This window comes from Convolutriloba macropyga, chromosome 15, assembly GCF_964194025.1.
Source record: "Convolutriloba macropyga chromosome 15, txConMacr16.3, whole genome shotgun sequence".
In the NCBI taxonomy this organism is placed as follows: domain Eukaryota; kingdom Metazoa; phylum Xenacoelomorpha; order Acoela; family Convolutidae; genus Convolutriloba; species Convolutriloba macropyga.
Window position 1 is genome coordinate 26,109,272 of NC_134482.1, and position 25,856 is coordinate 26,135,127.

At 38.7% G+C, this 25,856-nt stretch overlaps 1 protein-coding gene across 1 annotated transcript in view; it reads right to left on the reverse strand.

The window, feature by feature from the left end:
* LOC142354676 (mitochondrial import receptor subunit TOM70-like) overlaps positions 1–5,047 on the reverse strand; it is a 39,717-nt gene extending 34,670 nt beyond the window's left edge. The window contains exon 1 of the mRNA XM_075407031.1: positions 4,769–5,047. Within this exon, the coding sequence (XP_075263146.1) occupies positions 4,769–4,999 (231 nt within the window). The 5' untranslated portion in view covers positions 5,000–5,047. The remainder of the gene's footprint in view (positions 1–4,768) is intronic.
* Positions 5,048–25,856: the final 20,809 nt, after the last annotated feature.

Here is a 25,856-nt window from a genome sequence, read left to right on the forward strand (position 1 = left end):
CTGCGTTCAAGAGCAATTAAAAAATAATCAGGAAGTTGGTCATCAGGAGCTAAAATATCTGAAAGGCGCTAAAATATCTAAAAGGCGCTAAAATATCTAATTAGGCGCTAAAAGTTTATATAAATAGCAAAAAATCGGCCAAATTCTTCTCGTACAAGAGAGATCACAAAAAACAATTTAGGAACCGCTCTGGGGTAATTTAAAAGATGAAAAAGTAAAAATAAACTTGTAAAGTAAATCAAACTAAATGTGTCATATTTACTTTAGCTTGACTCGTTTATTTAGCGAGACTCGTCAAAAAGCGCTTGTTTCAACTGTAAATTAAAAAGCTACTCATCTAACACTACAGTTAATCAAAGATTAAATTTGGCATATTTGAAACGTTTAAAATTTTTTGGGTAGTATACTCAGACATGGTCAGTTACTGATTGATTGCGGGACATAACTAATGTCAAAATTTGGTGGAATTGCATTTGCAGTGACCTAAGATGTCGCACTGATAAATAAACCGAATCGTTCGCTTCTATCACGTTCTCCTCAAAACTATCCAACAACTCAGGCAGCTTCGAACTAAGTTTCAGTAGTTGTGGACACGCTTTGAACAACAGAATAGTCTGGGCTAACGACTCAATTGATTGATTTTTTAGGGCAGTAACTTCAGGTGAGTATAACTTGAAAACGAATGTCAAATAATTTCCCGAAGAGTGCTCTAATGAACTTATCGTTTCAACAAACTCGTGGTATTTTGACAGCAAGCTATCGATTGCCACCAAAATTTTGTCATCGGTTGATAATCGATGAGAAAAATGTGTATTCGGGACATTTTCAGAGAGCTTCAGCATCATTTTGACAATCGAAACGTAGTAAATAAATGCTTCTCAAGAAACAGCAAAAATACATAGAGAGTGTATTCTAGCCAAATCGTATGAGTAGAATTAAAGTCCAGCAGCATCAAACAATTTGCGTAAAATTAAAACTCAAGTTCTCAAACTAACAGGCTTTCTAACTTCTACACAATTCAAAAGTCTGACCATACTTCTACATCGCACATAAAACTTGATGTACAAGATTCAAATATTTTTTACTCCTCCTGCGTAAAGTAAGCACTCTATTGCACTCTTACAAATTAAGAAAAGCCTTTCAGACTTATTATTGACCAGCTAGTGATTTCACAAGAAACTACGCAACAACTACCATTAATAGTGGTTTCATTGAAATCACAACTTATATGATGAACTAATTATTATTGAGCAGAGTAATATTATGATTTACAATATAAAATGACCATAACTATAAAAATAATTTAAAATAACGACGACTGATTTTGTGGTTCATTTTTTTAACCAAGACCAAAATCTATGGAGACCCTTGACATGGATTGAAAGAACAAAAAAAAACTTGTTACAAATAACTCACGTGCTCCTTTCGCACCATTTATTCTCACATCATTCATCTCTATTAAAGCACTGACAATCACTATAATTTACTTCTAATTGAGAAGTCGAGACCATATTTGGTTGCTGTAGAATTGTATACCCTCACCTGATAATATCCAATCATAACTTGATTAATTATATTTATTGTGCACGTGGTATGTAATTAAGGGCCTAAAAATAACCTTCCAAAATTCTGAGGAAATGGTAAAACGGATATACACCGTAAAAATTCAAAAATATTGGTGAAAAATCCTTCGGAATAACCATGTAAATTGAAAACTGTTCAAAAATCTCTTTAATGAGAACTTTTTTACAGTAATTACTTTGAAGCAGCACTAAGTGACAGCCTAAAATATTAGGCCATTCAATGATGAATAAAAACAGTTTCTATAGGATAGCTCACTTGTTATTGGGGACTTAAGTCCAACAATTTTATGCCCAATGGGTTGTCTCATAGTATCATTCAAGAATTACCACGAGAATATTTTGATCAGTCAAAAAACGAGAAAAAAAAGACAAGACAATTATACTCTTTGATGGTTAAAATCTTTCCCCAACCAGACCTACAGTAGGGTCGGAAAGATCCGACAACTGAAACCCCATCTAAAAATAACAAAAACATTAGGATTTCATTGTATATATTTAGAAGGGGCGTCCCTCCCCGAAAAAGGGTTGTAATTGAACTAGAGGTCGGCAAGTCATATCCTGAGTATACGTACCAATTAGGGAAATATACAACTAATAAACAGTAATAAACTAAAAAAAGAACATAAGCACCATGACAGGGAGGTTATTTAAACCTATAGTAAAGTCTAGACTACTCCATAACCGTTCCTATCGACTGTAACTGGTTGTTGTTGTTGTAGCTATTGCATAGATCTGCAGTTCTCAAGTCAATTTGGCGGGATCTTGGCTTATTACCGCTTTTAAATGGTTCCTTGCTTGCATTTTTACTTTAAAAAGTATATAAATTAGTAGTTTGAGTGCCTCTCCACCAGCAACTTATTGTGGTTTGCGACCTTTTTGCATCTACTTCATGGTGGGTGACATGTCGTCCACGGATTTCTCTGTGCAGTGTCGTCTTGTTGGACTGATGGTATTAGGTGTAGTCAGTCTGCTACCTCTATTGGTATTTCCGACGAGTCAATCACTTTCAGGTTCGTGGTGTTCTTACTGCAGTTGAAATTGTGGCCTGTCATGTGGTGCTACTTCACATTTGGGACAGCGTTTTTCAGCATTGCTACAAATCCTACTCAAGCAAGAGTCCAGCAGGGGGCAGTTTCCAGTTCTCAGTTGTACCATTCGGATACTTGCAATTTGTGACAGCGTTTGTTCTTCCTCTGCTATCTTTGGTGCATTGATGGCTAGTTGCTTGCTGTCTTTGTTCAGCTGAATATCGGGCATTTAATGCTGAATGCTTTTCAGCGCATTTTGTATTCTTTTTTGATTTACTTGCTCCTTGATGGTGTGCTGTTTCACCCAGTCCCTATAAGTATGATTTAGTGTCGGTCTCATGGGACGAAAACTGATAGTAGAGGTTGTTTTGTGATCGACACGGTGGCTCTGATAACGGCTAGCCAGAAATTTATGCGCTAACATTTGTATGAGCGTTGACAGGCAGCACTCCACCCACACTGTGTAAATCACTGATGTCAGACATTTTTACACAACTAGCAATTGTGCGAAGAACAATGTTCTGTTGTGTTTGCAGGTGGTTCCAATTTGTATGGCTGATTGAGGAAGCCCAAATGAGAGCACCATAGTTCAGGCCGCTCCCACCAGTAGCTTTGTAATTCACAAAGTGTCTTTCGTGCAACCCCAATCACCACCAGCAATCTTTTTCAATATGTTATTGGGCTTCTGTAGTTTCTCTTTGGCGCTCTTTACATGTTCTCCAAAAATGAGTATACTATCAAAGATAACACAAAGTACTTTTAACTTTACTGGTATTGTTTAATTGTTGATAGTGAATCGTGGGTCAAACTTGACCTGCTTGCTCCAGGTTGTGAACACTGACACTTGACTTTTCAGCTGATAACTTATTCTAGCCACTTTTCTTGATTCTAGCCCGTCGTGTAAAATATATAGGCAGGGAGGTATTATGTCACGTTAATTTTCAAACTGTGGGTGAGATGTTGTTTAAGTTATATCAGCATAAAACGTAATTTTTATAATTTTCGGGGGTTAAGGCAGCTTGCTCCTGTAGATGTTGAAGAAAATTTGCGATAATACACCAACTTGGGGGAACCCTGTTTGACACTTATCCACTTTAATTTTTTATTGCTGTTTTCTGCACGAAAACCTTCCCATTAAATATGAAGCCGGTCGTCGCAACGAGCGTGATCCGTAAGTGACATTAGCAATATTATTAAAATTATAATGGCTTTGTGGGTGAGCCCACTGGGAAGGTAGTCCCGAGGTTACTGCACTACATCAAGGGGTTGGCACGACAGTTATGACATAGACAGATGAAAGTCCATGTACAAGGGTTTTTAGGGGACCAACGTCTTTCCAAGTAGCTCAACATAAGTTTGATTAGCCGAGGTTTTACTAATTTGCATTTAAAAAATCAAATTGTTGTTGCAGAATGTTGACTCTGAGTCCTGTCCTGTACCAGAAGTTTTGTCTTTGGTATTCATATTTGATGTCGGGGATAACAATTCTTCTTCGTCGGTCAGATCCGGATGTCTTCAGGTGCTTTGAAAAGTCGATGTTGTATTGGCCATTGAAAATGTTGCTGAAGAGAACAAGATCTTTAAGAACTTTAAAGTAAAGAGGTGGGAGTAGGTTCGTCCGCAGAATCGATTTTCTTAGTCTTCGTTGCCTCAAATCCACTTAAGCACGCGTTTGTTGAACCTCTCGAGTTTATAGCCGTCTGTCCTTTTAAGGTCCCAGCACTCCGAAGCAAAAAAAAAATAGCGAAGGACTGCTGATCGCTTAAAACTGATGCACTTTGCTTTCAATTGACAAAATTATTAATATTATTATTATTATCATGGCTTCGTGGATATGCCACTGGGGTATAAGCCCCGCATATGCATGGGTTCTGTGCATTCCTTATCTTAGTCCTTATATGTAATGATACCTGCTTAAGAGTCTTCGTATTTGTCGCTCGGCTTACCTGTATTTAGAGGGACGGAGCAAGCAATCAAAATTGTTAATTTTTAATTTGAATGGGATTAATTATGGTATCCTCCTAATCATATGCGTAAAATTATGAAACTTCGCTGGAGAAAAACAACAGTGCATTCTAGTTCCTCACATTCTTTTTCCACACGAAAATCAGTCACCAATTTCACGTTCCAGTATCCATTTTCGCGTAACGAATTTACCTTGCTAGTAGATGTTTCTGTTTTATCTGAGACCGTTGAAAGAGAAGCTTTGCTTCTACTCTTGGCACCTGATGAGCCAGATTCATCTGATTTGAGCAAAAATGTGTATATTCCGTAGGAGCTGATACCAATTAAGAGAACACCAGCTGCACCCAACGCAACATGCTTCCAAGTCCATTGACCGCTCTCATTGGCTGCACCCGTTGCCGCGGGTTTCAGTTTCCCCAACATGAGAACTCACACTATTTTGGAATTCAGAAAAGATAACTTGCAGGCATATTACCTTAAAACATATCCTTTCTGACATAACTACGAAAAAGTATTTCAATATTTTTACATATTAATTTACTATGTAATGACACGTGCCCTGTAACTGGGGGGCGCATAATGTACTGGGGGGGGGGGGTTTCACAAACGGAACAGGTCACAAACGGAACGAAGTCGGAGGAAGCTGAAGCAAAAGGCCCCTGGGAGAGACAGAGTGCACCCCTACTGCGTTAAATTCCTTCCAACCGAAGGATTACAATGCCTGCTGTCAGTCATTAAAAGGAGTTGGCGAGAAGGGCGGGTACCATCCAAGCTCGGCTCAAACACTGGGCCGAGAGAAATGCCACCATCCCTCCGGAACAGGCCGGGTTCCAAGCAGGAACATCCACCCAGGATGTACTAGCCACAATCTGTCAAAAAGCAAGAGAACAGACGATCCCTGCTAGTCGCTCTGGATTTCCGAGCAGCATTTGATAGAGTTTGGCGGCGCGGGGGGGGGGGGGGGGCTCCTGAGGGACCAAGCCGAGTACGGACTCTCAAGTAAATCACTCCGGTGGCTTGGAGCATGGCTGAGCGACAGAAGATACCGAGTTCGCTGGAACGACAAGGAGAGCAGGCCCAGAGTTTTCAGCGACGGCGTACCACAAGGCTCACCTCCCTCACCCCTGCTATACTGCTTGGCATTCGCGAAGCTCCCAAGAGTAATCAAGGCAGCAGCAACAGGAGTTAGTGGCCCAATTTGCGGATGACCTGTCGCTCCTACCAGACGCCAATCAAGCAGAGGAAACAGCCAACCAGATGAAGCCAGCACTAGAAGTCGTCTCTCTTTGGATCAAGGAAAACCACGTAGAGATAAGCGTAGAGAAAACGGAAGCGGTGCTGACCTCAGTAGATCCCAGCGAAACCGCGGGAAAGGCCAAACCAGGAATCACTCTCCTCGGCACGCCGATAGACTATAAGAAAGAAGTGACTATCCTCGGAGTCGGCATTGATTCGCAACTTCGCTTCTCAGCACAAGCCCGCGGAGCAGCCACGAAGCTGAAAAAGCGGATTCAGATCCTCAGAGTGGTCGCAGGGAAGTCATGGGGCCCAAGTGCACAGGATTTACGACTACTCTATAAAGGATACGTGCGCCCTGGAGGACTTTACGCTGCAGAAGTTTGCGGCAGTTTCCTCTCTGACTTCTCCCAAGACGATCTGATAGCTTGCAACAAATTGGCAGCTAGAGTGATTGTCGGAGCCCCCGCAGGCTCGCCAGCCTTTCCCACCAAGGCGGATGCCAGAGTCAACACTAATAGAAGACGGGGCTGCAGGGCTTCTGCTTCGTTGCGGACATTTCAAGAACGATCACCATCAGCACCTTTTGGCCGCCCGTGGAGGAAGACAACGACTCGAATCCAGAGGGGACAGCCGATACAGAGACGACTGCAGACCCACTGCGAAGAAACGACTCGCTAATGTTCCCCCTAACACGGACCCGCTGGAAGCTCTAGTCCAACAGCGAGAAGACTGGAAAGATTCCGCAGAAACACCCCACAAGATGCGCATCACAGAAGTGCCAAGGGGGGTTGTCCTCTGGTGCTACCAAACCTACCCAGAGAGAAAAAAGTCCAGATCTACCGGCTTTGTCTCAACCGAGGGCCTCAGTTAACGGCCACCTTAGCGAGGTTCGGAAAAGAATCCGACACCACTTGCAAACGTTGCAACGCCAGACCTGAAGATGCAGCACATTACATAACGGAATGCCAGTACTGACTGGAATGACCAACGCAAGCAGACCCTGGGGGAAAACCCTCCTCTAGACTGTCTCAACAACAATCCGACAAAGTACTGGACTTTCTGGAGTGCACGGGGCGCCTTGCGCCCTCGGCATTATTGTAAGCCGATCTACAAACAACAACAACAACAACACGGAACAGGTTTTCCATAATCATGCAACAATTGAAATGTAATAGCCTGAATTTGGATGTATTCTGTTTTGACCTCTCTCCCAGCTTAATGGGCTTAAATTTTTTACGCCCCCAGGCGCAAGTGCTATATTAAACATTATTTTTAACTGGGGGCGTAAAAACACTGGGGGGCAAATAGAATAGATCCCAGGACTTTTATTCTCTGATGCACTGACTAAAAAAATACTTGAAAAGTACCCTTAAAATTATATAGCAGCAGTTCCTTCCGAAAGCATTTATATTACAAAAAGGTCCCAAAAGGATGTATATTACAAATATCACCCGTATTACAAAAAGTGTCAACTCGAAAAACTTTCAACAAAGACAAGTTCAACAAAAAAAGGTCAATTAAGAGAAAGCCCCTCCACTAAAAGGGTAGTTGGTCAACTCGGGGGCAGCAAGTCAACGCCTATGTATTTATGAATTCTGCCAGTAGTCAAAAATTGAAGCATCAGATGCAAAGGATAAAGAAAATAAAGCATCAGAATAACGGCCACCTTAGCGAGGTTCGGAAAAGAATCCGACACCACTTGCAAACGTTGCAACGCCAGACCTGAAGATGCAGCACACTACATAACGGAATGCCAGTACTGGAATGACCAACGCAAGCAGACCCTGGGGGAAAACCCTCCTCTAGACTGTCTCAACAACAATCCGACAAAGTACTGGACTTTCTGGAGTGCACGGGGTGCCTTGCTTCAACATATGGGCTTCCAAGCTGGTGGAAATATCTTGAGTATCCGGCAGCTTGGCAAGATTTCGAAACAACAAAACGATAATATTCCTTCTAGTCAAAGACGTCGTCCTATTCTTGTTACAACATCAAATTCTTATTTTATGGAAAACTGTTTTGCCCGCAGTCATTATTTACAGAATTATAAACATCCGGTATACATCAAAAAGTTCTTATCTTCTGCAGATCGTCAATTGGAAAAAGCTGTTTTGGCAAAGCGTTACCATATGGTCACAGTTGAGGGAAAGGATAGACAAGACATTCAGATCAAGAACTTAAAATTGTATTACAAAAATACGCTTGTTGATATAGCAAACAATTGACTACATACTTATAAATGTGCTCTCATAAACTGTCAATCAATATGCTCTCTAGATAAACGCTACGAACTTTTGAAACTATGCGCGTCGAACTCTATCTCCTTATTGTTTCTCACTGAAACTTGGTTAAATACGGACATCGTTAACTCTGAAATATTTTTGGGTTCTTCCTTCAATAATATTGCCAGATTAGATCATGATAGTCGCCAGCATGGTGGCCTGAAGATTGCACAATCCTCTAACTCAGCCGTCAAAGTTTTTGATATTACAATTTCTGACTTCGATTTTGCTATTTCTTGCGCTGTCTTATGTAAGAAACTCTCCTTCTTTGTGCTAATCTACAACCCGCCAAAATCATCAAACTATTCAGTAGACATTTCTAACTTATTGGCTTGTATTCAGTCCTACTTTACTAAATTTGACCTGTTACTGGTTCAATTTGGTTACGGTTGCGATTATGATGTTTATATTATAGGGGATTTCAATTTCCCTGGTATTGATTGGGCAAACTACTGGTCATCCTCATATCATGAAAGTCGATTCCTTGAAATGGTCATTGAAAAAGATCTGACTCAGTTCGTCGCTGGACGTTCACATAAAAGTAACAACATCCTTGATCTTGTTTTATCTAACGTTGCTAATCTATCAGTTACGGCAGCTAAGCAACTTTTCTCAAACCAATTTCGCATTTATTTCTACCTTAACTCCCCGGAAGCGCCATTATATTTTCGGAACCTTTATTCAAAGTCTTCCTTCAATGCTCTTTTATTCAATTCTAATCTTCAACCTCTTTTTACGGTCATGTCGCATGATAATTCTAATAATTCCAGTTTTCCTGATGCTTGGTACATCCTAATTTCTGACGCCTTCACTAATGCAATTAAATTGAAACGCGCTACCCGCCTTAAATCTCCACTGTTTTATTCATCACATACTATTCATCTCATTAATCAAAGAGAAACCACTTTTAAGCAATTAGGAAGTGATCCTTCTTTTTTACTCGCCTTAAAAATGAGAGAACTCAACTTATCAATTTCAGATTCTATAGAATTAGATAAAGAATTATTCATCAATCAGTTTGTTCTCTCTTCAACACGACAATATTACAAGCTGCTGAGAAGTTTTAGTTTCAACTCGTCATTTCCTCTTGTTATGTTTCATGGAAATGAATCCTTTTTCACCGATTCAGAGAAAGCCTTGGGATTCAACAAATTTTTTGCTTCGGTTTTTCAAGACAAGAGTTACCATACTGTTCCTGATCAATTGAAAGAACCATGCATCAAATTGATGAACCTTGATTTCTCTCTATCTGATGTTCTCCTCCTCTTGGAGTCGTGTGATGATTCTAGTGCCGCTGGTGCCGATGAGTTACCCTCATTCCTCCTTCACCAATGTGCAAATATTCTGTGTGCGCCAGTTTTTGAGCTTTTCTTCTCGATTGTCAAAACCCAATATTGGCCTGATCTTTGGAAAATAGCATACGTTACTCCCTTACATAAATCTGGTCCTCATAATGATATTTCTAACTACCGTCCCATTTGCATCCTCCCTAAACTTTCCTTGTTACTTGAAAGATTATTGTTCAATTTTATCTACCCGATGATAAGGCATCAAATCAAACGTGAACAACATGGATTTAAGAAGTCACGTAGTACAATAAGTAAGATGATAATCTATCTTGATTCTCTTTATTCAGCTCGTGATACCAATTCTCCTGCCATTTCTATCTAATTCGACGTAAGAAAAACTTTTGACTCTGTGTCCCATCAAATACTTTTGTCTAAGCTTGTGAATTTTGGTTTCGACTCAGCTTTTCTTAATTTTTTTAACGCTTATCTAACGAAACGTTCTCAGTGTGTAAAAATTAACCAAAGTCTTTCTTCTCGTTTACCGGTTACTTCAGGAGTTCCCAGGGCAGCGTGCTTGGTCCTTTGTTATTCACTATTTTTGTTAATGACATTGCTGATGATGTGACAAACAGTTGTTTTTATCTTTTTGCTGATGACCTGAAAATTTTCAGCACCTCATCGTTCTCCCGTGAGCAGGAGGACATCAATTCCTTATTTAATTGGTGTAATTTAAATGGTCTTCATTTCCACCCATCAAAATTTAAAGCTTTTAATTTTGTTGGGCATGATTCTGCTAAATTTTTTCTAGGGTGGGACTACTTACCTTTCAATAACCAAATTGAAGATATGGGTTTTATTGTGTCTAGTACGCTATCCTGGAAAGCTCACCTAGATTCAAAGCTTCTAAAATGCAACAGAATTTTTAACTTCCTGAAGCGTAATATCCACTTTTTCAGTGTCGAGTCACAAGAAACTTTTACTTTATAGATCCCTTTCCTGCCTATTTTATTATACGGTGCTCATGTTTGGTCTCCGTCCTTAACTATGCTACACCAACTTGAACGTTTCCAGTATAAAGTCCTTCGTTGGATAATACGCTGCTCATCATATATTTTAGGCTTAGAATCCCTTCAGTTACTTCCTGTGTGTTACAGCTTAATCAGATATGACATTGTATTCCTTTGGAAGCTTTACAACGGGGCCGTTGAAGTACAGTGTAACTTTCAATTGACATCTTTGCCAACACGATCTTCCTCGAATGGACTGTTTCGCGTCCATACAGCACGCAAGGTCTCTTCAGAATACAACTTTTTCATCCGAGCAAATAGAGCTGCAAACGAGCTCATCCGGTTAAAAATCATTTCATTCGAAATGCCATTAAAAACACCTCATCAATTACCTGAAATCCAGAACATCAAATTACTATGATATGAACTGTTCGTGTTCACATTTTGTCAAGTGTTATTGTACTTTTTGTCGTGCATAAGTCATACATGTTTGTTTTCTTAAACCTTATCTTAAAAGGAATTAAGTCTTTTTACTACTACAGAATTATAAACAAAATAGATATGGTTAATAGCAATTACAGTAAAATTTGTCTTGATTTTGAATCAAGATTAGAACAAATATAAAGCTTTTAGCACAGCTTCACTTCCTCTACAAGGGTTCCTGTTGACGCTTCTACTGCAGTTTGCCGGCGCATGGAGCGCGTGCCACGGAGGCAGAGTATGGAGCTACGCAAAAGAGCGAAACATAATTTTGTCCTCATGTACGTGATCACGTCCAAATTTGAATCTTCTTTCTTATCGCTGATCCTGGAAGCCAATCTCATGTATATTTTTTGATGCTGACGGACCAGCTCCTCATGTACACGAGAACATTAACGGACAGGTGTCTTTCTCGAATTCGATTATCCTTTGTTCGTTTTTCAGCTTCTTGATGGACTCGTGATATTTGTAGCAATCCGGTGTGCTTCTTGGGCAACTCTTCGTATACGGATTAAACACTTTCACATCAAAGACCGTTCTGCTAAAACGTAAATCGAAGAAACCATTAGCTTTGATATCAGTCGAGCGTCGTCATCAATAGTGGTAGTTCAATTTGCGAAGGTTTTCCCTTGCAAAGACTTAAGACAGGGCTCTACTTCGACATCGAAATCATTGCAGACCTTATTGAGCAGGTTGGCAAGATAGTCACGGATGTCATTGTGTCTTATGCGCGTATAGCCACCTTTTGGACAATAAAGAGCATGCACTACATATAATTTTTCTCCACATGCGCATCTTGATGACAATTTTACGGGATCCCATCCATATCTATGAGCAATTCCATCTCTAAACTCTCCCTTGATTAAATCAAAAAGATATCTTTTTATTGGAAGCGCGTTTAGCCAGCATGATGGTCTTTTTTTTCCAGCCAAATATAGAGAATATACCTATTTATCATTTGCCCATTATCGTTTGAGCTTGTTCCTGTTTTTCTTTTCTGGTTTTCTGAAGAATTTTTCCCTGATGAAACTCTGCATATATTGCTTTATGACTCTGTAAGGGCTCACAATTTCAAATAGATCTTTCGTTTTGGTTTGCCTGTCTTCAGGAAGAAGAATGCTTAGGCCACCCTCTTTAAAAGGAAGTGAGAAAACATTCCAGTATTTGTCAATGAAAGAGAGATGATTAAACATTGAAGGTAGAAAATATTTATCAATTATGTTTTCGGTTTTCCTCAGTAGACTGTCCGCGTTTGGTGTAGTCTTAGCAATAAAAGTCAATTTGAGTTGCAATCCGTTAGTAAATGATTTGTACACATTCTGAGGGGAAACCTTACTATGTTTGGCGAGCTTCTGAAGCATGTTAGAGTAGTTCATTGACTTTTCTTTCAGAAAATCATTACACTTTTCATCAGAACCATTAACCGAGCCCAGAACTCGATGGCTTTCAATATTATCAACACCTATTCCCGAAAAAACTTTTTTCGCCTCCTGAACCACCTCAGGTTTTGCAATGAGATGACATTTTATCACATTATGACTGAATAAACCGCCACATTCATAGAGCTTATCTAGCACGATTTGCAGTGATTCAAGGCTACTGGCCACATTACCGTCATCTGCGTACCATTTATGAGTCAAACTTTGATCTTCGAGCATGTCGATGAGAAGAAGTGTAGAAACACCGTATGTTGTCATGGCTATTGGATCACCTTGTGTTGTTCTTTTTGAGACTGCGTTACTCTTTTATTAATGAAAAGGTCTGATGAATTCTTATACGAGTTTCTGATTGCTGTTTAAATTAAGGGACAAAGCTTTCTGATGTTTTTTAGAGCCAGATCTCTATTCAAGCTTCTATTCCAGCGACTGCAGAGTTTGATAGAAGTTGTGGATGTTTTCCTTTTGCGCTCCCCAGTACGTTATGCTCCTATGCTCCCCCAGTTACTGAACACGTGTCATTACACATTAAATCATTATTGCGCGTGCGTCTGGGGGTGCAAATAATATGAGGAGGAAAAATTGTCAATTGAAAATTTAAATTGATTAGGAAAACAAACGTCTTCGAAAATTGCGTTCATTGTGAAGTTTATTAACCAAACAAAATGATTTACAAAGCATATAATTTTGTCTTTGATTCTATCTAATGATATAAAAGAAACAAATTTGTCAAATAAAAATTAATTCTGACAATTAAAACAAAGGTTTCGAACTTTACGTTCATCGTCAGCTTAAAATTGTTTCACAAATTGTTAAAGGACAAAAAGAATATGGTTTTACATTTGTCTGAGACCTTAATTTAGAATTTTCCGGGAACTATATTAAAACGTTTAAATTTCATTTGCACATTATTTGGCCTAATTACAACTCATTTTGACAGCTGTTATCAATTTCTTTAAAAACATTCCCAGTTCGGATTTTTTTATTTTGGCAATGTTTATGTATTTCTAGGGTAACTCCGAATTTGTCCTAACCATAGGTATCTCCCTTGTGGAGGTTTTGCAATTTCATTTTGTCAAGAAAAAAACCCTTTTCACTCTATTTATCTTTCCAATCAAAATTATGATATGAACTAATATTTTAGCGCAAGTTCTCCCCCTATCTTTATCGAGTGTGTTCAGTCCCGGCTTCAACTTGCTGATGTAAATAGCTTCGATAGTCAAGAGTTTCTCTACTGTGCGACAGGCATCCAGAGTTTTCCATTCAATGTTACTCGTGGAGCCACTATATTCAACAAGATGTTGACCCACCTGTGAGTCCTTTTTTTGATGTTCTGATATCCTAGTTGTAACATGCGGGCGTGTCTGCCCAACAGAGATGGATCCATATTAATTACATTCCATCTCATATACTACGTGAGATTTCAGATCTCTGTCGAAAAATGATTTTAGGGTCGGGAAGCATGTTCTTAATTTTTGCGTTATTAATACCACTTGCAAGTCCAATAGTTTTTTAAATTTGCTTGCAAAGTTTTTAATAAGGTTGCCTCTGTATTGTAGTAAAATTGTTGGTTTATCATGAGATCTAGTGCTGTTTTTTGATGCTCTTTTTGTGTTGTTTTCATCTGATCCCTAATTCCAATTATTATTTTTTCTAAAGTCTGGTTCACTATTTTTGAAGACTTTTCATCTGGATACAGATTTTTTGTCCAGCATGTTTTTTTCTTTTCAATTTCCTGATCGAAGACCAATCAATTTGATGATGAATTAAAGGCCCTGTGAACCGTCCTTTGAATCTCTTTTTTTATGCTGACGCGATGCACAGCTGCGCAAATTCAGTATTTCACCTGAGTCAGATGGTTTTTGATACCAATAACAGGTGGTATTACTTTTGCTGCTCGCATTTGCAATGATATCAAGAAAAGCCAAATCTTTTTCCGTGTTCAATTTTTCAAAGGTATATTGCAGGTTTCTGTGTAACGAGTTTGCAAAATTTAATTAATCGCCGGGTCACCACAAACCTTGCAGATAATATCATCCACATACCTTTTAACAATTTCATCCCCCCAAACCGACCCTCTGCTTGTTGACTGCTGAAACACGTACGAATCAAAACAAAATCCTGCATGTTGGTGTACTTTACAGCGTGATGAAGCGAGCTTGCAGCCAAAATATACACTGTTTTATGTTCATCGTCGATAAATCTATAAAATTCATACCTGCTGAAGCGCTAAAATTTCTCGAAGTATATTGCAGTTAGCTCTTCCCTAGGCTGTGTTTTCAAATAATTGACAAATTAAATAATGGAAACAAAACCAATTTGTCAATTGAAAAATAAGTCTGATAATTAAAACAAACATTTTATATCTTTGCGTTCAGCGCCAGGTTAAAACTTTTTCACAAATTGTTAAAGAAAAAAACGAATATGTGTTTATATTTGTCTGAGACCACAATTTCGAAAATTCCAGCAACTATCGTAAAAAATTGACTTTTTCATTTATACAAAATTTAATCTGATTCCAACACATATTTACAGCTATTATCAGTTTTTTTAAAACCATTCCGAGTCCGGATTTTTTTTATTTTAGCCATGTTTTTGTATTTCTAGGGTAACCCTATGTATCCCTCTTCTAGAGATTTTTCAAATTTCAAGAACAAATTCTTTTTTTTGCACTATTTATCATTCCCAATTCAAAATTACGATTTGAAATAATTTTTTACCGTGAGTTCTTGCCCCTATATTCATCGCGTGTGTTTAATGCCGGCTTCAACTTCCTCATGTATATAGCTTCCATAGTCAAGAACTTCTCTACTGTGCAACAGACATCCAGAATTTTCCACTCAATGCCATTCGTGGAGCGAATGGCATTCAACAAGATCTTGGCAAACCTGTTCTTTTGATGTTCTGATATCCTAGTGGTAACAAGCTGGTTTGTCTGCCCAACATAGATGGATCCGCAACCATTACAATTTATCTCATATTTCCCGTGGGATTTCAGCTTTCTATTGAAAGATCATTCATAAATAAATTAAAACTAAGAAATGTGTTAATTTAACAACGAATTTTTCAAAATATTTACAGATAAAAATATTTTTACAACAGTTTATTTAGATTTATTACACCAAAATTATTACAAACCTTATTCGGTAAATTTGAAAATCCCGGGTCAATTGTTCTCTATTCCTCAAAAGAAAGTTTTACTCCCATCATGATCTGTTGTTATCCTGTACTTGTTGGGGTTGACAATATTTCGAACTATTATGCCAGGTTAATTTCTTAAATTTGAACTAATACTTCAATTTCAGGTCCCGCTCCCGTTCTCATAGTGTATTTAGTTGCAGTTTCAGATTTTTGATGTAAATCGCTTCAATTGTCGTCAGTTTCTCAACCAAGGGACACGCATCCAGAACTTCCAATTCAGTACTGTGTGCTGTACCAAAACATTCAACGAGGTGTTGTCCCACACGGGATTTTTTTTTTGATGCGCCGAAATTCTAGTAGTAACATGTCTGCTGGTTTGGCAAATATATATGGAACTACAACCATTACAATAAATTTTATATATCACATGCGATTTCAAATTTTTAAAAACCGATGGTTTTCGAGTGGGCAAGCAAGTTTTAACTTTTTTGTTGTGAAAGTGATCTGAATATCACACAATTTTTTAACTCTGCTTACAAAAAATTGATTGATGTTTCCTCTGTATTGAACAATAAAAATGAAAATTCTATGAACTGTAACTCGATTTTCATTTTTCTTATGTTGTAACGGTTCAAGATATGGAAATTTAGGATTAAGTGGGTATAAGTTGATTTTTGATACATATGACAACTTATTTTTTTTCATCGTTTACATGTAGGTTCAGATCTCAAAACGGCAGGTCTCCATTACCGCGGGGTGTCTTAAGAGTGAAATGTAGGTTTTTTGAAGAGACTTAGCATACTCAACTTAATCTAGAGGGCTCCCCTCGACAGTGCCTACAATGTCATCCACATGCCTCCTGACAGATTTTAATTACTGTTTGACCTCTGTTGCACTTTTTGCCGCACAATATGAACAGATCTATACAGTTCTCTTCATTATTTTTATTCTCTGTGTCATTAATACCTTGGCATTTTGCATGAAACCAGTTTTTGCACGATTCGCACTCGACTCTTTTCCCTTGGAAGGTAACGCGTCGGTTACAATCAATACCCATTCCGCTCATGTCGGGAATTTTGTTCTCGCTTCCTTGATTTGGTTTCTGTTAGAATTTTTCAAGCGATTTCTTCCGCAAATTTAACAAAAATTACGGCAAGCGAAGCCCCATGGCTAAATAGCTTTTGAACTAATACTTCAATGTCACTCCCGGTACTCCTTTCGTTTACTTAGTTGAGGTTACAGCATTTTGATGTAGATCGCTTCTATTGTCATCAATTTATCAACCACGCGACCTGCAAAAAGAATATCCGATTCAGTATTGTGCTCTGTACAAAAACATTCAACGAGGTGTTGTCCCACAATGGAATCTTTGTTTTCATGCTCCCAAATTCTGGTAGTAACATGTCTGATGGTTTGGCCAATATAGATGGAACTACAACCATTACAAGTAATTTTATATATCACATGCAAATTCAAGTTTTTATCAAACGATGATTTAAGTGTGGGCAAGCAAGTTTGAACTTTCCTGTTGTGAAAATGATCTGAATATCACAAAATTTTTAAATTCAACTTGATTGATTTTTCCTCTGTATTGAACAAAAAAAATGAAAATTCTATGTACTGTCACTCGATTTTTATTTTTTTATTGTTGTAACTGTGCACTGCATCTAGAATATCCAATTCAGTATTTTGCTCTGTACCACACAATCAACGAGGTGTTGTCCCACACGAGAATTTTTCCTTTCATGCTCCAAAATTCTGGTGGTAACATGTCTGATGGTTTGGCCAATATAGATGGAAATCCAACCATTACAAGTAATTTTATATATCACATGCAAATTCAAGTTTTTATCAAACGATGATTTAAATGTGGGCAAGCAAGTTTGAACTTTCCTGTTGTGAAAATGATCTGAATATCACACAATTTTTAAATTCAACTTAATTGATTTTTCCACTGTATTGAACAAAAAAAATGAAAATTCTATGTACTGTCACTCGATTTTTATTTTTTTATTGTTGTAACTGTGCACTGCATCTAGAATATCCAATTCAGTATTGTGCTCTGTACCACAACAATCAACGAGGTGTTGTCCCACACGAGAAGTTTTCCTTTCATTCTCCAAAATTCTGGTAGTTACATGTCTGATGGCTTGGCCAATATAGATGGAACTACAACCATTATAAGTAATTTTATATATCACATGCAAATTCAAGTCTTTATCAAACGATGATTTAAGTGTGGGCAAGCAAGTTTGAACTTTCCTGTTGTGAAATTGATCTGAATATCACACAATTTTTAAATTCAACTTGATTGATTTTTCCTCTGTATTGAACAAAAAAAATGAAAATTCTATGTACTGTCACTCGATTTTTGTTTTTTTATTGTTGTAACTGTGCACTGCATCTAGAATATCCAATTCAGTATTGTGCTCTGTACCACAACAATCAACGAGGTGTTGTCCCACACGAGAATTTTTCCATTCATGCTCCAAAATTCTGGTAGTAACATGTCTGATGGTTTGGCCAATATAGATGGAACTACAACTATTACAAGTAATTTTTTATATCACATGCAAATTCAAGTATTTATCAAACGATGATTTAAGTGTGGGCAAGCAAGTTTGAAATTTCCTGTTGTGAAAATGATCTGAATATCACACAATTTTTAAATTCAACTTGATTGAATTTTCCTCTGTATTGAACAAAAAAAACGAAAATTCTATGTACTGTCACTCGATTTTTGTTTTTTTTATTGTTGTAACTGTGCACTGCATCTAGAATATCCAATTCAGTATTGTGCTTTGTACCACAACAATCAACGAGGTGTTGTCCCACACGAGAATTTTTCCTTTCATGCTCCAAAATTCTGGTAGTAACATGTCTGATGGTTTGGCCATTATAGATGGAACTACAACCATTACAAGTAATTTTATATATCACATGCAAATTCAAGTTTTTTCAAACGATGATTTAAGTGTGGGCAAGCAAGTTTGAACTTTCTTGTTGTGAAAATGATCTGAATATCACACAATTTTTAGATTCAACTTGATTGATTTTTCCTCTGTATTGAACAAAAAAAAATGAAAATTCTATGTACTGTCACTCGATTTTTATTTTTTTATTGTTGTAACTGTTCACTGCATCTAGAATATCCAATTCAGTATTGTGCTCTGTACCACAACAATCAACGAGGTGTTGTCCCACACGAGAATTTTTCCTTTCATGCTCCAAAATTCTGGTAGTAACATGTCTGATGGTTTGGCCAATATAGATGGAACTACAACTGTTACAAGTAATTTTTTATATCACATGCAAATTCAAGTATTTATCAAACGATGATTTAAGCGTGGGCAAGCAAGTTTGAACTTTCCTCTCGTGAAAATGATCGTGAAGTTTGATTGATTTTTTCTCTGTATTGAACACGAAAATTCTATGTACTGTCACTCGATTTTAATTTTTTTAATGTTGTAAATGTGTACAGCTATGGAAATTTAGGATTATGCCGGTAAAAGTTGATTTTTGATACCTATGACAGCTAATTATTCCTTCATTGTTTACATGTAGGTTCAGATCATAAAACGGCAGGCCTCTAATACCGTGCGGTGTTTTAAGAGTGAATTGAAATTTTCTTGAAGAGTCATTGCATACTCAAGTGAATCTTGAGAGTTCCCCTAAACAGTGCCAACAATGTCATACACATGCCTCCTGACAGATTTTAATTACTGTTTGACCTCTGTTGCACCTTTTTCCGCACAATAGGAACAGATCTATACAGTTTTCTTCATGTTTTCAAGTTTGGCATTTTGCATAAAACCAGTTTTTGCACGATTCACACTCGACTCTTTTCCCCTGGAAAATAACTTGTCAGTTACAATCAATGCACATTCCGTTCATGTCGGGAATTTTGTTTTCGCTTCCTTGATTTGGTTTCTGCAAGAATTTTACAAACAATTTCATCCGCAAATTTGTCAAAATTACGTCCAGCGAAGCACCCATGGCTAAATAGCTTTTGTGCTAATACTTCAATGTTACTTCTGGCCCCCGGTACGCACTCCGCGTATTTTGTTGAGGTTTCAGCTTTTTGATGTAGATCGCTTCTATTGTCATCAGTTTATCAACCACGCGACCTGCACCTGCATCTAGAATCTCCAATTCAAAATTGTGCGCTGTACCACAACATTCAATGAAGTTTTTTCCCACAGGGGACTATTTCTTTTGGTGATCCATTTTTCTAGTGGTTAAATGTCGGCTGTTTTGGCCAATGGAGATGGAACTACATCCGTTACAAGTAACTTTAAATACCAGATGCGATTTAAGATTTTTATCAAATGATGATTTCAGGGTGGGCAAGCAATTGCTTTATTTTCTCGTTGTCAAAATAAGTGGAATATCACATAATTTTGTTTGTCTACCTGCAAAAGTTTGATTGATGTTTCCTCTGTATTGAACAAGAAACATCGGTTTAAGTTCGTTTTTGTTGAGACTTGAAAAATATTTTGAGATATTGTTCGTTCATTTTTGGGGAGCCTTTGGGTAACTTTTTCCTTTTGACTATTTTATCCAATGTCTCATTAACAATACTGAAAGACTACTCAGTAGGATACTGATATTCAGTCCAGATCTCTTGACTGTTTTGAGAGCAACAAAAAATGATTGCCAATACTGGTTGCGTTGAAAATTTTATGGAGTGTCCCTTAAGAAATACATTTTTCTTAAGTTATAACGGTGCAGAATTACGGAAAATTAGGATTATGCCAATATCAGTTGACTTTTGATAGCAATGACAGCAATTTTCCTTCCATCTTTTACATATATGTTCAGATATAGGAACGCCAGATGTCAATTAACCTGTGGAGTCTTAAGAGATAATTATAAGTTTTTGTGAATGAAATTTGCATCCTCAAGATAATCTAGAGGGTTCCCTCTGACAGTGCACACAATGTCACCCACACACGTCTTGAAAAACCTGAATTCCCGTGTGTCATCTGTTGCACCTTTTTACGTACAATAGGTACAGATCCACACATTTTCCTTCTTGTTTTTATACTTATTGTCAGTGATATCTTGGCATTCTGCAGGACAACAGTTTTTCAACGATTCGCAATCGACTCCTTTCCCTTGGAAAATAACGCGTCGGCTACAATCAACGCATATTCCTTTTATGTCGGGAATTTTGTTCTCGCTTCCTTCATTTGGTTTCTGCAAGATATTTCAAACGATTGCAACCTCAAAGTTGCGACAATTACCGCCAGCGAAAGACCCATGTCTAAACCATCCGACTCACTGTACCATATTTCATTACACTTAAAGTGAATTTTCGTTACAGCTAGTCTCAAAACGCTCTAAATAGCTGACCTCAGATTCTCAGAAACCTCGTCACTGGTTTAAAGATTTTTCAGCGCAATTTGAATTGCTTCCTTAACCAGTACATTGGTGTAGAACAATTTAACATCGAGAGATAATACTAGCTCATCTTCCTCCAAATTTGTACCTTCTAAAACGGCTGTGGCATCTTTCGAGCTTGTCTCAATGTTTGCACCAGGTAACCTCTGGAAAAAAGTAAAGAATTTTTTTTGAGGCTCTTGTAACTGCTACTGGGTATTGACAGAACAGGCCGAAGCGCCGTACCTTTTATATGTACTTTAGCAAGTCCATAAAGCCTGGCTGGTTGCAATCCAGTTCTCTTGAGCCTTCGATAAGTCTTTTCACTGATCTTTCCCTGCTTCATTAGTTGACGCAGACAACTTTTTATTGGTTTCCTGGTTTTTTTATGGTTAGAACTTCACCTTTACTATTACAAACTGAGTGGCACTAAAGATTTCCTTTAGTTTATCCGATTGTGTTGTCTCTTTCATAGCACAAAAACCACACTCTTTATCGTTTGGTACAGTCAGTAGTGTTTGATCTTTCAAAGAATCATGATTTTCTAACACCTCTATCCACCGGTGTCTCATGCTCAATTTCGGCGTAGCATTTTGCTAACAATTTTCTTTCACCATCAGTGTTGTTCTTTCTCATAACATTTCACCATTGTTTCACAGTGTTGTGCTCCCTCAACTCACGAACCAATCTGTCTAGAACCACAGCGAGGTGCACTTCATTAAATTTTATTGGATGCTTCGGACCTAGTGATAAGACGTCAAGGACAATTTGGACAATTCAACGCGGTCCAATGTAACAATATTATTATGAGATCCGTTCCGCGAAGGCCGGTCCTGTCTCTCAGATAGCCTTGTCAACTTGTCGTTGAATCTCCTACCAAACAGTTCGAAATGATATTCAAATTCTTTTCTACTGCTCTACACAATTGACGGCAAAGGTTCTTTTCTCTCCTGATTTCTTAGAATGTCCCTATCGTTCTCGAGTTTTTCATCGAACAATCTACGGCCCAGTTCCGCACGGTTTGATTCCTTCCGTAGGAGCTTAAGTTGAAAGAGGTGCACCGCATATTCTGAAAAAACTTCGTTTCTGGGACTTCAAAAATCCGGAATGATATTATTATTTCTACAGTTGTTCAAAAAATCTTTTCGATAATTAGAGTTTGCTAGTTTATTTGAGGATTTTCTATAACTTAGGTATTGCCAAACATTTGTTATGCTTGAGAAAGTATCTCAACCATGGTTGTGGTAGAATTGTTAAGCAGTTTTTATGCCTGAGAATGTATTTGAGTCATCGTTGTTGTAGAATTTCATACATCACGGAATCTCGCTCAAGATCAGGGGGAATGTACTCCTTTTGTTCAGGAGCTAAAACCTTGTTCTCTGGTCCTTATACCAGTCTTACCTTTGCTCTCGCCTTCCTATCTCGCCACCAGTCTCCCAGCTGTGTTTCCCTTCTCCGCTTCGATATCAGGTGCTTTGTTACCCTCAGCACCAGTATCCCAGTACTCAAAAAATCGTTGAAAATAACAGGGTTTCCAGTGCGCTGGCAGTATACAGGCGCTTTAAATTTCTTCCTTGTTGCGGTCAAGTAGTTTATCAGCTCTCGTACACTATTTGGTTTGTAGTTTTTCGATTTGTGGCTTGAAAGGCTGTTGTTGATTAGATCATGCCACACAACTATGTCTGTCCCTGTGCTCGATCGGACTTGTTCAAAAGGTTTTGTGCGTTAGTAAGCCGATTCGTTGTATTGGGGTCAAAAGAAGTCTAGGGACTGTTGTTGCCCTTGACAGATGATTTTTTGTTTCAGTATAAAGAACACTCTCTACCGCAAATTTTATGAACCCAATAAGCTGGGGGCGGGGGCACAAACGAGAAAGATCTGTATTTGTTCGGCAACACCGACGAGATAAATACAGTTTCCAATAAAAATAAGGTTCATTAAGACAATACATGGTATGACAAAAAACAATAACTAATTTACTGAGAATCACCGAAACTTCATTGAATAAACTGAAGCCCAATGTCCAAACTCAAACTGTTATCATCAAAACTCGTGCAAAATTAAACTTCAGATTTCTACCTAGAAGCCAAAACTACTATTACAACTACTACTACTACCACTACTACTAGTACTAGTACTACTACTACTACTACTACTACTACTACTACTACTACTACTACTACTACTACTACTACTACTACTACTACTACTACTACTACTACTACTACTACCACTACTACTACTACTACCACTACTACTACTACTACTACTACTACTACTACTGTTTGAACACTTAAATTCCATAAAGAAATAAAGGAACAATGACAATAAGTACAAACAAGTTAATAAAATGCGTATAAGTTTGAGCTTATTTGTGTTTATTTAATCCAGGAAATGCTGTTCGACAAAACTGTTGAAGCGGGATTTAGACTCTCTTTTCGCTTTCTGTCGTAAGGTGATGTAGCTCATGTTGTTCCTTGAGCAATCTTCTTCAAGTTGATCCATCCACGTCTTGCGATGACTCCCTGGAGCTCGTTTAGCATATCGATATTTTTCTGTCGGCTCCCAGGTGAAGGCTCGGAGCGCTAGACGATCGTCATTCATCCTCAGGATATGGCCAAACCATTTCAACCGTTTAATCATGATCATTGCAGAAAGTGTCGACATACGTGATCTAGCCAGTACTTTTTCATTTGTCACCCTCTCCAGATATGACAAACATAGTATCCTTCGCAGACAAGTGGTGTGAAAGCTCTCAAGTTTCCGTTGCGTTGATTTATTCATGGTCCACGTTTCAGAGCTATATAAGACCACTGATAACACGAGAGCTCTGTATAACTTGCATTTGAGGGGAATACTAAGTTGTTTGCTCTTCCAAAGCTTCTGAAAGCTCGCAAATCGCTGTCTCCCTTCCGCCAGCTTAGCACTGATTTCCTTTAGGTCACCATGTTGCAAGCTCACGAAAGAACCGAGATACTTGAAAGCTTCTACATCTTCGAACTCCACTCCATCTCGATCGTGGACCTTGCAGGAGAAAATGCGAGATCTTCCAGCCTTTTCTCTGGCGCAGTATCGTGACTCGTGAATTCGTCGGCCTTTCACAGTTGCGAATTTCCTAGTGCACTTCTGACAAGTGAGGCTTTTCTCTAGCCCAACAAACTTTGACGCGCTGTCTTCGACCCTCTTCGAATTCTTAGACTTGCAGAATCTGGCTTCATGCATTTTGCATCCTCTTGCAGTGTCGAAGCGACGTTTACAACCTGAACATACACAACTATCGTCATCAGAGACCGCAGATGATCTGTTACTTGCCGTAGACACTAGATCAGCAACCACTGACCTCTCGTCGCTGCTAACTGTTACAAGCTCAGCCTCCGCTGAACTTTTCAATCTCACTTTCTCACCAGCTAGTGTCTCGAACCAGCCCGCATTTTTCTTCTTGCCCACCACCACCTCCCTGCCAATGAGTAGTCGGGATTGGTTTTCGGCCTCAATGAGAGTCCCAAACGGCCTTTTTGGTTTTCTGTAAGAACTTCCACGTTCTTTTGAGCAATGGGTACACTGGCTCCGGGTTTTTCGCATTTAACACCCATATTCTTTGTCTTCCCAACATTGATCATTAGGCCAACAGCCTCGGTTGAAGACTCAATTCTGTGTACATTTGCTTGAACTTCGGAATCAGAGACGCCCAATAGGGCAACATCATGCGCGAAGTCAAGATCAGCAACACAGCGTCCAATGTCGATTCCTCCTTGAACTGAATTAGCGAACACATAGTTTATCACAAGGCCAAAGAGAATAGGCGACCATACCTCGCCCTGGCGAACACCTGTTTTTACGTTGGACATCTGGCCCTTCTCGCCCTCTGCATTGACGCAGCACTTGTAGCCTTCGTAACTGTTGCGGATGACATAACAACTTTTTGTGGGAGCCCGTAATGTTTCATTATCTTGTACATCATCTCGCGGTCCACCGAATCGAATGCAGCGCGGAAATCAATGAAACAGAAACTGACATCCAATTGGAAGGTCATGCATTTCTCTAGTATTTGCCTCAACGCAAACAATTGGTCAGTGCAGCCCCTGCTCCTTCGGAATCCGCATTGTTCTTCTCTTAGCACTTGATCAAGGGTGATTCAGGATGATTGATGCAAAAACTTTTCCAGGTACCGAGAGCAGTAAAATTCCGCGATAGTTCCCACACTCAGATCTTTTTCCTTTGTTTTTGTATAGCGGGACAGCTTCTGCTAACTTCCAGTCTTGTGGAAGATATTATTCAGTCCAGCACTTGTTGACAATGTCCCACAGCCATTAAGCGATTCCGTTATGCGATTCAACCATTTCGGCAGAAATATCGTCTGGTCCGCTTGCTTTACCGTTTTTCAGTTTACGGACGGCATATAGAACTTCATCAATCAGAATTGGACCTAGGTCTATTTCAAGACTCTCGGATGCTTCCACCATGCTCAATACAGAATTGCCACTTGTCGTGGCTGGATTTAACAGATGCTTAAAGTGCTCGGTACAACGTTCCGACATTTCTTCTTTTGTTTTCAGAGGCTCGCCCTCTGACTACAACTACTACTACTACTACTACTACTACTACTACTACTACTACTACTACTACTACTACTACTACTACTACTACTACTACTTCTACTACTACTACTACTACTACTACTACTACTACTACTACTACTACTACTACTGTTTCAACACTTTAATTCCAAATATGAAATAAAGGCACGGTTGGCAACAAATACAAACAAAACAAGAAGAGTTATTTGTTTGGTTTTTCTGTGAAGTGCTGTACGACGAAATTGTTGAAGGCATTCTTTGACCCGGTTGCTGCTTTCTCCTGCAATCTGGTGAACGATACTTTGTTTCGTACAAAGTCTCCTTCGATTTGACTCATCCACGTTTTCCGTTGCCCCCCAGGAGCGCGTCTAGCATGGACGTATTGATCGGGCGGGTCCCAATCGAAGGCACTGCGGGCTAATCTTCCTGGTTCCATTCTCTGGATGT